The sequence below is a fragment of the Thermobia domestica genome, chromosome 5 (genome assembly GCF_964235325.1).
Source record: "Thermobia domestica chromosome 5, izTheDome1.hap1.1, whole genome shotgun sequence".
NCBI classification, from domain to species: domain Eukaryota; kingdom Metazoa; phylum Arthropoda; class Insecta; order Zygentoma; family Lepismatidae; genus Thermobia; species Thermobia domestica.
In genome coordinates this window covers 279334167-279351130 of record NC_137458.1, presented here as the reverse complement: position 1 = coordinate 279351130, position 16964 = coordinate 279334167, and the positions used below count along the sequence as shown (strand labels likewise).

The 16964-nt window shown below is 36.7% G+C and overlaps 1 protein-coding gene across 3 annotated transcripts in view; it reads right to left on the bottom strand.

Moving 5' to 3' along the window:
* Positions 1–375: 375 nt before the first annotated feature.
* The window catches only part of Sms (spermine synthase), a 56267-nt gene continuing 39678 nt past the window's right edge, over positions 376–16964 (bottom strand). For all 3 annotated transcript variants that reach the window (XM_081760146.1, XM_081760145.1, XM_081760144.1), the window contains exons 7-9: positions 16275–16364; positions 9953–10144; positions 376–2752 (exon numbers count right to left, since the gene is read on the bottom strand). In XM_081760146.1, coding sequence (XP_081616272.1) covers positions 2600–2752; positions 9953–10144; positions 16275–16364 — 435 coding nt within the window. In that variant the 3' untranslated portion in view covers positions 376–2599. The remainder of the gene's footprint in view (positions 2753–9952; positions 10145–16274; positions 16365–16964) is intronic.

Genomic DNA, 16964 nt, shown 5'->3' with positions numbered 1-16964 from the left:
TGTACAATCATGTCCAAAATTATTGTCGCATGTCTATAAATATGTTATTGTAGGAATATAATTTGATAACGATTTCGCCAGATATTTCTTATAATGTTAGTATGTGTATAATCGGCAAATACATGTATGTGGCAAATTTCATGTCAAAAAAAGCAGTAAATAAGAACAATAAAACGAAAACAAAACTTTCTTGTCCGTTTAGCAACATTTTATTTTATTCATTATAATTTTTGTATTTATAATTCTTTTCCTATGAAATTTACCACAAATATACATTTCCCGATTATATACATAGTATCAGTATTAAAGTACCCTGCAAAATCATTTTCAAATTATATTCTTACAAGAAGACAGTTATAGATATGCGACAATAAATTTGGACATGAGTGTACCTGTATATTCTATCAAAACACAAATAAAAACGACGACAGAATAGGAAATTCAACAGTTCTCTTCGCTTTCCTTTTAGATCACTTTAAGTTTTCTTTAAGAGGTAGCACCGTTCAAATTTAGTATTAAAATGAACTAAATACATATATACACACACTATATCACAGAGCCTTCCTCTTCTGGTATTTTACACCTACGTTCTCATTAACAATGTTCGTTATCTTGAAGCAAGAGATTCTTCCATCGAATTTGTAACTAGATTTATTCGTATATTGCACCGGCGGGAGCTCATGTGGTTCGGATTCCACGTTAATTAGTAGGTCCCGTCTCATATAGCCTCGCTGCTGTAAGGGATGAAAACTCAAAATCAACTCTGATTTGAACTTAAAGGAATGAAACTGCTTTATATTCTTGGACATCTTTACCTTTCAACTATTTTAACTTATATTATAATGGAGCGTAGAGAACATTTATTAACATTTACTGACCTGCATGTTTCTGTAACAATCTCGAATGTTTTTCCTCAGTAGGTCTGCGCTTATTATTCCAGTTTGTCAATAGAATTGCTCATATATATTTTTGTTCTATAACTGCCAGTATTTATTTAATTACAAGATACTGTCATGTACGTTGCTTTAAGTATTTTAAGAAACTCACTTATTATAACGAGAAACGAATCAGGCAAAAGTTAAAGGTGTACCTTCAACAATAACTACTTAATAAATCATTATTTTTTCAGGACATCTATGAACTTAATTGCTTCATTCACTTAATCAACCACTGATGAATCTGATCTGTTGTTCACAATGGCTCATGAAACCATACAAAAATTTAAGAATTCCAGAATACGTAGAATATACTCCAGTTAACTTTATCTCCACCCTGCTAATATAAAAGGGAACCCACTCAACTGAGCAACTACCATTTGTTCTTGTTCCCTCACTTGTTTAAAACCGAATTATTTTCCTAGTCTGCCGTTTTGATAACTTAATAATGTGTTTTATTTTCACGTTATTTGAAACTTTTTATCCAGTAAAACTGAATATAACTATTTTCAAAAAAAAAAAAAACTATTCTCAAACTCTCCAAATTAATCTACCATCAGATGATACGAGGTACAACACACATACCTACTTAATGAAGTATAAAATTAGCTGTCAACTTGTTCGATATAAGAAATGCAATACAGAATTTAAACAATAGGGAAATTATTAACCTGAAACTTTCATCGAAAACTTAACGATTTAATCTGAACTTTCTAAACTACTTTTTAACTCTAATCCAGGGGTATAAGTGACGGGAGCGTGTGGGACGTCATGCCCCCACTTTCAAAAAAAGGAAATCTATAGCGTCCCTCCACTTCCTAACAAAAATTACAATGGGTTAAGGATACAAACAGGGGACGGTGTGACGTCACTCGGTCCCCTACCTTTTCAGATCCACTTTTACTCCTGCGCCTAATCAATATGTTAATTTCGAAAAACATCTAAATTTGTATATTACCTGTATTAACAAGACTTTATACTACGACTTCACTAAGTTTATAGATATCTCAGTACCTACGTCTCATTCTTTTTCATTTATTTTGAAAACGACGGTTCAGCAATTGATAAAAAATCACCCATTTAACTTCCAAGTTTGTGCATTTTACTATGGCAAGAAATAAAGTGATCCTTGTACAAGTTAGAAAAAGAAACACTCAAGAAAGACGAAAAGAAAAATTGAAAAAGAATATAGTTCTTTAAGAAATCTTTCTTCAAAAATATTTTTCTAATTTCTTGCTGATTAACTTCAATATAAAAAAATGAAGGAAAAAATCACACCAATCTACCTACTTGTTCCAATGTCTATAAATACCGATGTTTCTACAACACGTTCAATAAAAATCCTATTTTCAATAATATCTGACAATAATACATGAATATCTTACGAACGTAAGCACTGGATTCCTAATTATTTTAACGTACTAAACTCGGATGAGAGAGTGAGATGCCATATCTCTCAATATTTTACCTCTTCATTGACACAAATTCCTTCTACACTCGCGTAACGCCATATGATTTCTTTCTTCAACATGTGTGACCATATTACCACTCATCATTAATAGAAATGTATTTTCCTTTTAATATTCCATTCATTCTTTTTGATTTTTCTTAAAGTAACAGTAACAGACTTGAACTGCAAACAAAAGTATTATGACCAGTATAGACTAGTTGGGTTTCTTCCACACTTGATAGAAGATCCAGTCTTCCATAAAAGAGGGTACAAATGCGTGGTCTTTCGAGAATTCCACTGGGACTTTCAATTTCCTTAGCTGCTCCTCATACATGGCTAATGCTGCAGCAGAGGAAGAGCCATTTCCCTATGTAAGAAAGAAAAAAATCAATTCGTCTATATTCACTGTCATACATACTGTGACCGACCCTAAAGAAACATAGAAAATTCAACAATTCTCGTACAGTAATTTCGTCAACATTTCCAATGTCTTGTTAGAGACACGACATGCAATAATTTGGAGCTGTTAAGAAATTAAAATTAGGAAGTAAGAAAATCTGAATTTCTACAACGTTAGCGTTTACGATCTCTTACCGACTCTTGCACAACGAAGTTACACACACCTCGCGTCGGCTCCTCGTATCTATCAATGCTTACTTCGCTGGCCGCACATAATGGCGCTCTCTACTGCAAGCTGTGTAACTTTGTTCTGCACGAGTCGCTTGGTGAAAACACTGCTACTGAGATACATTTGGTGTTTCTATTCCGAAATGGACACAATCGAAGCAGCCGAAGAAAGATGGAAGCGGAAGGGACACAAGAGAAATGAGAATTGTGAACTTTGGCAAAGGATTGTTTGAAGGGGCACTCACCTTGAGGGCCCTAAAATGGTGAAAAAACTGTGCGAAAAACACGTTTGTTTTCAGTTTCATTTTCTTTAACAAGGTTGCTGTCATTTTCAGGCCTCGAAAAAAATATATGTTGTACCTAAAGGTATAACAAATTTTTTAACCAAAAATTCAGCGACATGCCCCCCCCCCCTAAAAAAGTTTTTTCTATATATTTTTTTTTTGAAACTTTCAACACGCAAAAAAATTTAAAAATAAAAAAATAAAATAAAGAAAATACGCATCGATGGTTTTGAAAAAAATTGCACATTTACATCTAGATAGTATCTACAATCTGTGAAGCTTTCAAAATTTTTCGGCCACCCCACCAAAATTTAAAAATATTCAATTTTGAGCATGTATGATACGATAATTCGGTAAGGGGAGGGGGAGGGAGTCAAAAATGTTTTTCGGGGGTAGTTTTAGGTCAAGGATAACCTTTTGGGTCAATAGCGACTCAATCTGGATCAAGGGCCGATTTCACTATCTTACTAGGAAAGACCCTTTATCAATTTTAATGAAACTTTTCCCGTGCTTTCTGCCATGTTTCCCAAACAGGCCTATTATTTGAGCTTGAAATTACTCAAGTGTAAGAGAATAAAACAGAGTTAAAGTCACCCCCAACCGACATGTCCAGCTTGTACATATACAAAGTACATAATGTAATAATAATTTTTCATCAAAACTTTTGTAAAAGTTATTTGAGATTCTATTAAATAGGACTATACTTCCTCATCATCTTCACAGCTTAAGGTTACTAAAATACAGGGTGTTTCAAAATGAATTGGGATTTTAAGGCTTTATAGCATTTATTATATTTACGTACAATTATAAACAATACATCAAATGAAAGATCAAATCAAAAAGTTTCTGCTACAAGTGTTCAATGTGAGCACCTTCGCCACACGCAGGCATGTAGCCAAGGAGGGGGGGGGGGGGTCCGAACCCTCCCCCCTTCGAGACTAGAAATGAAAAAAAAATAGGGAAGGATGAAACAAAATGAAATGAGAAAAAGAAGGATCAGCGTTAAAAATAAACTACAGAAAGCTTTTGGTTACTCTTTTTTATGAGGAACTTTGTATTACTTGCAATACATGATTGCGAGGTGAACGATATATCCTGGAAGAGTCAGGGAATTTGAAATTTCTAGAAAAGTTGCAGAATTCTCAGTCAGGGAGATTTCAAGCTTCCGAAAGCACAGTGCTGTGGTGTAACAGCGTGGACATTTTTTTATCATAATTTTTTGTCATCGCATCCTTGCAATATCAAACATGTTATTTCAAAAACAATTTTCTACTGCTCCTTTAACCTGTCATTTGAAACAGACAGTAGTTGACGGAATAATAAAAACAAAAATATATGTGCAAAGAAAGTTCTGTTAACATTTGATTCAACAGAAAAACGAACGCAGATATTTCAAAATATTTTACAAGACTTTATTGAGTATGTACTTTTATAATAGTGAATATGTACTTTTTATAATAGTTGAGGTCATATTGAAAGGAAAATTGTTATATTTGAACAAACAGAGGAAGGATGTAAATGTATAACCTTTTTCAAGAAGTTTTTTTTTTTTTTTTTTATTTATTTTACTCGAGATTTCTTCATAGTTTATTAAAATACTTACCAACATATCCTCACAAACCAATATATGTTGATAGTAAAGTAGTTTAGATTGATCGAGTTCCTGGACATTCAGAATTTCATGTCAAACCTCCCCACCACCACCCCAACACCCCGTTACGAAATCCTGGCTAAACGAACCAATATATGTTCCAGTAATATTGTTTAGAATGATCGAGCCCCTGGTGTGATGACCACAGTATTTCATGTCAATCCAGACCCCTCCCCCTCCCACACACACACACACACGAAATCCTGGCTACGTGCCTGCCACATGGTACACACAGAGTCGATAGGCGAGAAAAACCCATGAACTCTCCGCCGTGATATGACATAAAATACATTCCATTTAGGAAAGTCTAATTGCACCTGTACTATCTCGTGGGAATTTGCTGACCTCCAGATGCGAACATTATGTGTTCACATCGCCACTGAGGAGAAATGTCGATTCATCGCTGAAGACGACACGATCCAGAAAATCTTCATCGTCATGCAGCAACATTTCATTGCAAAGTTAGCACGTAAACCGTAGTCTGTAGCAACTGCACACGATAAGGGCGCAGTTATAAGCTTCTCTTTAAAATTCTCCACACAGACGGTTGCACTATAACTATAGATTCAGTCTTTGCAAGCTGTAAAACACAAAAAGCTTTCTGCTCACTAGTAGTCATCTTTGCTACTAAAGCTTTCTAATGGCAGACAGAGGAAAAGACCGCATGCGTATGTACAGAACTGTTTGAGTTGCTCTTTCATTTGATATGTTATTTATAATTGTAAGTTAATTGTAATAAATACTACAATGCCTTAAAACCACGAGTTTATTTTGAAACACACTGTAGGTCAAGAATGGTGTATATTTTCTTCCACAGTCTCCTATATACAGTGTCTTTCCATTAACAAAAGGTATTCCTATTGCTTCACAGTTGAAATTAATTAGGATAAAAGTGTGAATTTGCCACATGTTTAACTACAAATAACCTTTAAAAAATAATTTTAAAATATATTTTGTGGTTTATACAATATTATAATATTTAATATTTAATAAATATTAAAATATGTATACAATATAAAATATATTACTGTATAACTGTATAACATTATAATTTAAATTTCTTGTAAATATTTTAATTGAACCGTTTGTTTGTATTAGCTTCAAGAATAAGTAAAGCTGATCAGGTAATTCTTAAAATAATGACTTATGGTACTGTTCAGTGACACACAAGGACCCTTACAAATGTGATTTCTTCGACGCCTGTGTTATTTCTTCGAAATGTACTTGATGAAAAGAGCAAAAGCGACTCTTGAAACGATTTCATCATGCTAAATATTGCAACACAATACAGGTTAGTTATTGTTTATACCGTATTAGCCTAAATATAGTACGATATTTTTAGTATAAAAACAATTTCGTAAAACTCATATTCGTGTCTTATAACTGCAGTCTAGTTTTTCACATTATCTATAAGTACATTTCATAGCTTATTTAACCCTTAACGAGTTTTCGTAACCATTTGGTTACACATTTTTTGATTTTGCCTATTGGGTTGAAGAGTGTTATATTTCGGTATTGTTCGTTGTAGTTATTTGTGTACATACTTTCTGCGATGGAAGAGCAGCTATTGCCCCCTTGTGACAACTCTGGTGAATTTTATGCGGGAAGTAGTGTGTGGATATGTTGTTGTTTTGCAAGCAGTGATGGAAGCAGACAGAAAATATTAAATACTGAAGGTAAGCAGTTTATGTTTTTATTTTTCTCGATATGTTCTTGTTTGTAAGTCATTGCCCAACAATGTGCAGGTATGAAAACGGAATAATGTCAAAAATTGATTACTATTTACGATAAAAATATACTACGTAACCATTCGGTTACATTGTTCAGTAACGGATCAAACGGATACTTTGTACAGGAAAAAATACAAAATATTGGACTAGCTTATATTGATGTATCTTTTGATATTTTTATAGAAAATCTAACGTGAAAAATAAACATAGTACTCTGTTTATTAGTCAAATTTTAAATTTCATACAGAGGCTCATTATGGGATATATATATATATATATATATATATATATATATATATATATACTGTATGTAAATGTATATGTGTGTATAAATAAGTTTTACTGTGAAATCTCATGTCAGATGCAAAGGAGAAATATTGTGATAGGCTATTTATATTTTTGCAGGTGACTGTGTTTCGTCAAAAACGGGTGAAGAACATACCACCGTTGATATATCCTATGGACGGAAACTAAGCATAAGGCCAACAGTAGTGATCTCTTTCTCTTCTAATCTATCGGATTTCGAAACCTCGGAGTTAGAACCTGATCTTACTTTCAGTGATTCAGATCCAGATTATATACCTGAGATATTGTGCAGAGTGAGGCATCAGTCAGTTAAGGCTCCTGTAGCACAGGAACATCTTGGCATTTACATTTGGTTCATGGTATATGTTTTTTGGGTGGGTAATGGACCATATTTTTTGAAATGGTTACCCTGGCGGTCATCTTGGAAGCCGTAATCTTGGATCCAACAGTAGTGGATTTTTAAATGGAAGGGGATATGTGGGGTATCATTTGACACGACCTCAATTTCAGGGAAACAGTGATACAGACTATTTCACCTACCGTTATTGGTTCAAAAGTTATTTTGCCACAAAGTGTGAAAATTCGGCATTACAGCATTATTTGCTCTATGTGCTATCCTTGAGTAAGGCAAGCTGCAAAGCGCCTCTGCCAATCCGCATGGATTCGCAACAGCATGTCAACGGTTTCACAACATTGCAAAATTCTCTGCATCAGATGGTGAATATCATGGATGGGTTCTTGATAAATAAGGTTCCTCAGATGATACCAGAGGAATAGCTCTAGTGGCGTAAAAGCTGGCCCACTCTATCCGTCTCCGTCGCCCATTCCAATGTCCCGGAAATGGTCTATCGAGCCATTGGCGTGAACATAAGGCATAGTGAATTAGAGCTCCGTTTTGCTGATAAATTATGGGAAATCACTGTCCTCATTCAAGAGAGAGGAGTCTGAGTTTTTAGTCGTGTACATTGATAACTTTTTACAAGTGTGAATTAATGCAATATTTGAAGGATGTAATGAAAATCTCAACTCTACCAACAATGAGACAAAATCGCTTAGGAGGCAGAAGATAATATTTTTTTTCTTATCTTCTGAGGCAAACACATGAGAAGTGTAGACAAGTCAAACATGTTCATAGAACTCTGCCGTACACCAATGAAATCAAAATGATGGTGTTTTAGAATTTTTGGGTACATGCTAGATTTAGTTGTTGTAAACAGCTGATTACTTTACAAAAGAGAGTGTAACGTACTTGGGAAATCATTCAGACATCTTAAAGTATTTCAGGCTGATACTGCATCTGCACTAGTATCATGCAGAAAGCCTAAACGAGGGAGACTATCTTTAGAAAGCTTGGGCGAACCTCAAGTGAAAATATGTCGACCTGTTGCTACGTGACCATATGATGATACAAGGAAAGATTTTGTTGCTCACTGGCCAGCCTACACATCTAAGGGAAGATGTTTTTGTAAGTCGGGAGTAACAATCTCACTAAAGAATTTTTTTATGCAGTTCCATCTGTAAGTATATGTATCACGATAAGGAATGTTTTTGTCACTTGGTAATTTATATCCTTTCTAGACCCCTAAGTCACTGTTACACTACGTTGATATATTCAAATTTAAAAATATAAAAAATGATATAAAAAAGAAGAAAATTCTATAAAACTACGCATATATTTGAATATTATATTTATTCAATCTCTATTTTCAGCGAAATGTAAATATTATTTTTTTCTATGTGGACTCATAGATAGTACCTTACATTTGCTTATAAATTAATATTCGAGAATTAGATATTAAATCCTATAAAGTAAACAACTCTTACCATGTTTCATTTATTTCTCCTTTCTTATGAGACTACTTTTCTTTATTACTATATGGCTACAAGTACTCAAAAATCACTTTGCGGAAAACTGTGCAATGTAACCATTTGGACACAACTCAGTTCTCGAAAACTATTGGCGGGAAAATTTAGAAAACTACTTTCAAATGATATACAAACCAAATAGACGACATATTGCAAATATCATAATTTTTTGATAATTTTTAAAGGTAGTGAACTGTTAAGGGTTAAAGTAGCTCAGTGGATGACTCATTACAGAATAGAAAAGCGATCACAAGCTACTAATAGCTCGCGAGGACATTTTCGGTAGATCGTGTTAACGCTCCGGTTCGCTATCATTGATTTATCCACTGAACTGACGCTAACAACAACAACTGCTTGTTTCTCCCGCGCAACTGCTATTGTCAGCCTCATCTCACAGTTGATTGTAAACGCGTGGGATTGTGCACGTTATGTTTTTCGTGTGTATATTAGACATTTGCTAACTATGTTTTTCGTGTGTATATTAGACATTTGCTAACTTTATGTTTTTCGTGTGTATATTAGACATTTGTTAAGTTGAAAGTTTGATTTCATATTTACTAGAAATTTAAGTTTATAGGCAATAAACAAATGTAAGTTGGTAGTTCTTTTGATTGGTAGCTCACAGTAGGATTTAAAAATGGTACGGTAGCTCAGAAGTTTCATAAGTTTGGCGACCACTGGTAAAGAACAGGATTAGTAGTGAGTCTATTGTTAAGGGTTTCAAAACATTCTGTGTTTCTAGATGGCAGTGAAAATATTACTTTATGGGATGTTAATCAATGTGAAGAATCATCCAGTTTTACTTCAAATGAGACGGAAGATTATGATGATTGTGGTTTACGGTGATGGTCCATTAAAAATCATTTCAAAAACTTGGGAGTCATTTTATATTCGAGGATGTACTACATATTCTGAGCAATATAATATTTATACAAGACTTTTTCAAGCCTTGTAGTTAAGATAACAATTACTTGATATGAAGAACAAGTTTCCATCGACCTGTTTCACACTGAAATAAATAGTTAATAAGTACGGTACAAAACAATTACTGTTCATACTGTTCAAAATTTATCATAAATAAACTCATTCAACTTGATACATACGTGAGTCATGTATTTCCCTGTAGGTTTCAGCACTTGCATTGATGTGTCTAAAATAAGCCTTATGAAGTTCCAGATCTCGCCTTGAGGAGTTGGAGACAACGGAATGTCCGTTAAGTCAGCGAACACATAATCAAATGTGCGACCTTCTTTAATATACTGGTTAAGGATTTTTATGCAATCATCAACGATGATCTGAAACGAAAAATACATAATGATGGAATAAGTGTTATTTAAAGTACTATGAGAATAGTAGTAGATACAGACTTGTAAAGGAAATCTGTTTGATTAAACTAAAGCTAATATCTCTGGCACGAAGTTTCGAAAGGTTTAAATACACCAACCAGCAATCTAAAATTTAGGAATAATTGGTCAGTACATAGCTGTTGTCTCATCGCTGTTGTAGTTGGCTCCTCTTTAATGAAGTTTACTACCTCGTTCTTTCGGGTATCTACCCAAATGACCTCACGACGGTGGGTGAACACTGCACTACCGACAAACGTGTTCTTCCAAAATGGTCATTCATCAGCCAGGCCAGACATATTACTGCTTCACTTCGGTGATTTCACGGAATTTGGTATACCTGCGTGGCTAGGTTGTTGGCAGAATACAGTCGACTAGCATCCCTATGGGATTGGTAGTTGATCTCACAGGATCGGGTAGACCAGTATGGCTAGTAAGTTAGCGGGAGATCTTGCGAAATCGGATAGACCATTGTTGCAAGGGCGTTGGCGGGTAATTTAACGAGAACGGGTACACTAGTGCAGCTAAGGGTATTGGTGGTTGAACAGGATTGGGTAGACTGGCGCAGCTAGGTCCTTGGGAATACCTTTGAAAAGCCCACACAGCATGACAAAATACTTAAGCAAATCAGGGTTAAAATAAAAGTTACGAATAAATTCCTTGGTGTTACAGCCTGCATTGGATTATGGTACGTTAAAAATTATTTTTAGTTAAGTGTTATGTGGTCAGTATTGCCTGTCACTACCATTATTTTTGGCGGCATTCTTTAACAGAGTTCGCTACCATTAATTCAAACATCTCCCCAAATGCTCAGCGAAAATTCTTTCCCCCACATCAGCGATCAAATCTGGAGATGTATATATTAACCAATAAGTCACGAGAGGCATACTAAATGTACACACTGGCATAGAAAGTGGAAAATATAACTATCTTGTAATGCACAATAATACACAAGTTTTTCGTAGTGACAATCAAGTACCTTGGTTGTTATGACCTAAGCAGAAATAAGTACAATCATTTACGAAAGCCACCACTCCTTATTTAAGTAAATATTTTGATTTGTGATTAACGCTTTTATGGTTCAGATTCAACATTAAGCTGTAAATCTGTTTTATACACTGACCAGCCAAAATATTATGACCATCCGCCACTTTTTGAACGAAGTCATTCGGGGTGACGTAAGAAGCACGGTGCAGTATAGAACCTCTCGCCAGACGGCGACAGGGATCTCGCTCGGATCAGTAATGCTTATGTGAAGAATGGGGAAGGACGGTGATATATCATAGGTTGATAGGGGCCAGATTGTGATGAACAAATGGCTGGGAACTAGCATCTCGGAAACGAGCGCGAGCTGGCGTGGTTCGTATCTTCCAAAGGGGAATGGGGGGGGGGGAAGAACGATAAAACCAGCACCAAACCACGAGATATAGAATATCCATACCTCATTGAAAATGTCGGATGTCATGTACTTTCGAAGTTGATACAGCGGCACAAATCTGTCTTCAACACTGGAGGTGAGGGGGGAGTAAGACCGTTCCCATATTATTATATATATATATATATATATATATATATATATATATATATATATATATATATATATATATATATATATATATACATACACAGATGGTGATCAGAAAAATGGAAACACCTGTAGTTGGCAACACGTCAGATGTATGGGTTGGCAGTGGTGTCGTGGCGCCCGCAGCGCTGGACCGCTGGTGGTGGTGTGTTAGGTCGGTCTCCATACTACGTCAGGCGCAGTGGAACAGCAGTGTCCAGTGGCTGCAGCAGACGGAGGTAGTGTAAAATGGGAGACCTCTCAGATTTTCAAAGAGGACAAATTGTTGGTGCGCGGTTATGTGGAGTGAGTGTGACGGCAGTGGCTACTGTGTTAGGTGTGTCGGGTGGGACAGTGTCGAAGGTGATGACGGCCTACACAACACACGGGAAAACCACATCGGGGAAGCGGAACAGTGGGCGGAAGAAAATCATGAGTGACAGGTCACACCGGGTATTAAAGCGCATTGTCACGCAGAACCGTCGTACCACTGCGGAGCAAGTGATGGAGGAACTCAATCAGCACCTCCCCCACCCTGTTTCGACAATCACAGTCCGCCGCGAATTACATGACATGAACTTACGGGGTCGTGTTGCACGGGCCAAACCGCTCATCAGGGACCATAACGCTTTCACACGCCGCAAATGGTGCCGCGACCATGCAACTTGGACCGTTGAGGACTGGAAACGTGTGATATGGTCGGATGAGTCATCCTTCACCCTATTCCCAACCACGGGCCGTGTTTATGTGTGGAGAACGCCCAAAGAAGCTTATGATCTGCAGTATCTCAGCCCAACTGTGAAAAATGGCGGCGGCTAGGTGATGCTGTGGGCCGCAATATCATGGTTTTCATTGGGTCCTGTGGTCATACTTAGCGGACGAATCACTGCGAACGATTATGTCGCAATTTTAGGAGACCACTTGCATCCTATGGTCCGGATGTTGTTCCCGTACAATGACGCCATCTTCCAGGATGATAACGCACCCATTCACACAGCTGGCGTTGTTGCAGCGTGGTTTGAGGAACATAGGGATAATGTTCAACACCTCCCCTGGCTCGCCCAATCCTCAGATCTCAACATAATTGAACATCTGTGGTCCGTCTTGGAAACACGACTCCGGCGACGATTTCCACCTCCATCCTCTCTCACAGAACTGGCCGATGCCCTGCACGAGGAATGGTGTAAAATACCACTTGCTACCATTCACGACCTCTATGCCTCCATCCCACGTCGCATCAAGGCTGTTCTGAAGGCGAAAGGTGGCCCGGCACCATATTAATCTGGTAAGTTGCAATTTCGTTCAAGTGTTTCCATTTTTCTGATCACCATCTGTATATAGCAATGTTTGAAAAACAATGCTGTGGAGGATTAGAGGAGCACATTTGCCTTCAACATTGGGAGGAAGGCAGATTTGAGGCTTATTCTGGAGGACATCAATTTCATCTCACTTTCCTTTGTGGCAGTCGGACACAAATCATTACATTTCTAACTCTCCCCCACCCACCCCAAAAAAAAATTCAAATTGGATTATTGGGGGGACATGTCCCCCTCATTCCCCCGGGATTTGCGCCAATGGTTGATACAGCAGGATTTGGGGCAAACTGTATCACAATTAACAGTGGACAAAGCACACAGTTCACCGTACATTGTTAGATATGGTCCTCTGCAGCCAATGTCCACACTTGTATACCAATGTTAACCGCGAAATCCTCGATCTCGACTGGAATGAGCACGCGTCCATCGTCATTGGACCGCAGAGCAATGGCATAACGTTATATTGTCCCATGAGTTAAGATACTACCCTCATTAGATCGATAGCTGGGTCAAAATCTGTCGTCTTCCATGGGAAAAGATGCTCGAGATATGCACAGTAGTATGATGACACGTCGGCGGTGGCTCGATTATGACTTGGGGAACCTTCACATGGTCATCCATGGGCTCGATAGTGCGTGTGGACAGAACCATGACGGTTCCTGGCTATCGGCAAGTCATTACTGATTACGTACACCCAATCATAACGGTCACATTTCCAGCTGGGAATAGCGTCTTTCAGCAGAACAATGATTCTTGTCACAAGGCCAACATTGTGCTGAAATAGTTCGAGGAGCACAGTGGTGGATTTTAATTGTTGGAATAGCCACCGAACTCACCCAATCGTAGCCCACTTGAGATGTCACAGAATGTCAGATCAGAGTTCACTGATCCCCTCCGCGAAATTTACACGAATGAAATGGCTTGCGTGTGCAGATGTAGTGCGCCATGCATCCACTTCTTATGAATGTCTCATTGCTTCCATGCCAAACGACACTGCTGCTATCCTGCGAGTCAAAGAAAGACATATCAACTGTTAGGTAGGTGGTCATAATGGTCTGGGTAGCCAGTGTATAATCTCGGCGCAGAAAAAAATAAAACCTAAAACGAAACCAAACTTCAAAACGGTGGTAGGTAAATATTTCAGTTTATTTATTTATCCCTGAGCAGCTCTAAAATTATCTTTGACTATGAGAGGGAATTTATGTCTGTCCAGCGTAGATTAAACTTTAGTATTGTATGTTTGGCTTTATTGAAATATGAGACACAAAACAGTCGTAATTCTAGATTTCTACCCTCGCGGGGGTAAAGGAGAGGGCTGAAGAATAGAATTTGATGTTTGAACGGATTAACACGTTTTATGATCCATATGTTCTGCTGCTGTTTGGGTTTACTGGTGAAAAAAAAAAAAAACCCTAACTTTACTTAAATAAAAAAATCAACATTATAGACTGACTATTCTATAACTTATATGTAACTACTACTTTATATTTCAAGCCATTTGGAGGTTCCTCTGAAGTATAAAAGTGAGAAAGAACACGAAATCATGAGGAAACAAATGGAAATATACAGAACTACCCAAAGATTTTGTTAAAAAATCTTAATTACAGTTCTTTTTGAAAATTCTTGTATTCTTACCCAGGGTTAAAATTAAATCACTTAACTGTGTATTTTCTTTGGTCAATTGAGAACTTTATTTAGAGGCAAAATATTAGAATTTAGTACACACAGTGTTGTCGGACTATGACTTTTTAAACATAGTCCGCCAAGTTGGATGGCCAAGACTGAACAAGGCTGTACATCAGTCTTTTGTTAGGCTTAGTTGATTTCTCATGCTGACTCATCCGCGTACAGCTTTCAGTTATATTTTCATACACAAGTGTTCATTTTCTTCATCTTGCTATTGTTTCTACAGTTTTTAATGGGAAAAATTTGTTCTTACAATTTCTCGAAATAAATTCTAAGATATTGTTTATATTTCATAAATTAGTGTTTCATTGGGAAAAGCACCAAAATAATTTACGGGTAATGACTGTAAGGCAAGAAAGTTTAAACGAGAGATCAGCAAGGTTTCTTCTCCCCCCTCCTCTCCTTAAAAAAAATGTCTATGGCATTCTTGTGCCGAGTATTCAGACAAACCAAAGAGAACAATTTTATTTGGCATCACGCACATGTGTTTTAATCTCTGTGCACTAGAGCAAACGTTAAATCTACTTCTGCTGGAAGAGGAATAAATAGTGAAAATATTCACGGCATTGTTACTTGATAAGCTTACTTAAATTTTGAAACTCAGAATTTCAATTCTCCATATATAAAGACTGTTCAAAAAGTATTGGGATTGATTTTTTTCTAGCTAAGGAGAAGGAGTGCAGGGTGGTCTCCATGCCAAAGGGCGTTGGTGGAGGATGTCAGGTATATGACGACAGCCGGCTCAGTTGCGTGTGAGTCTTTCCAGAGTATGGACTGCGCCCTGAAGTTAGTAGTTGTTTTGTGCTGTTGTCAGGGATCAAGTATCAGACAATTTGCAGATGAGAAAAGTTTTGTCCGAACAACAGAAAGAAACCCGTGTATCAATTTGTCAGGTACTGTTTGAACACGTGGAGCCTGATTTTTTTTATTTTATTTTATTTTATTTATTTATTTATTTTTTTTTTTAATGTGATAACAGGTGATGAATGTATCTCGAAGCATAACATGCCAACGCTCTCTCAGCCTTCCTACTGGCCAGGCTTGGTCTTGATTTAACTTTTTTCTCTTCCTTCAAAATGAAATGTAGCCTAAAAGGACATGCAATGGGGAAAGAGTGAAAGCAGCTTGGACACACTGTTTGAAGGAGATTCCAACTGCAAACTTCCATGGGGCATATTTTGCACGGCAGAAGCACTAGCAACGGTGTATCGTAAAGCATCTTACTTTAAAGGATTTTAACCCATTCTATATATATTTGACATTTTCTCTTCCTGTAGTACCGATACATTTTGAACAGATCCTGAATCCTTCCCTCTCCTTCAAATATATACAGCTTCAACTTTTGGTTGCTGGACACACAGGTCACGTTTAATTAAGTTTCTTATTCACATTAGAAAGATGCTGTGAAATGATACGCCATACAACTTTTTTCCATTTCTACGCAGCCACATTAAAGAAAGAAACACAAAAATAAGTAATTTTATCATACCCTGTTAGTTTATACTACTAATATTACCTCATAATTGCTCGCTTTGTAATTGTCTAAGCAATTCCCACAACAGCTACGGAGATGAACTTTACACGCCTTCATAACCATTTCATCTATCTGAAAGAATAAATACAAGAGAAATATCAAATGGCTGTTTTAATTCAACGAAACTTGAAACAAAGAAAATATAAGCACAACTCTGTAAATCTATTTTGAAATAACGCGGAATTAATAACCCTGTATCACGAAAAACCGTTCTTCCAAGCTAAAAACAATGTGAATATACTAACTTTATCTTCACATTACCAATAAAACAACGGTTTTCTATTATACTGAGAGGGAGGGGGACACAATACCATACTTCGGTAATTGGCAGTGGCGGCGTTTGGACGTTAAAAGTGGGAGGGCAAGATATGATCTGAATATTATATCAACGTTAGTTTTCCTGGTTGTTTCTAACACTGTTTGACGAAAGGTTGTGTAACTAGTAGGATACTACCTTTTTCAGTTAAAATACCGTATATCGTATTTCATATTTTATTAAGTAAATTGACAAGAGCAACGCAGATAGGTACTAGCCCTTTGTACTCAAACAACGAAGGTGTAAGAAGAGATTTGATTCCTTGCTTATGAAAATCTTAAAATTCTATCTGGAAAATTGTGATCAGGTTACTTAATAACAAATTTGAAAAACAAATAAATAGAAAGCATAATATG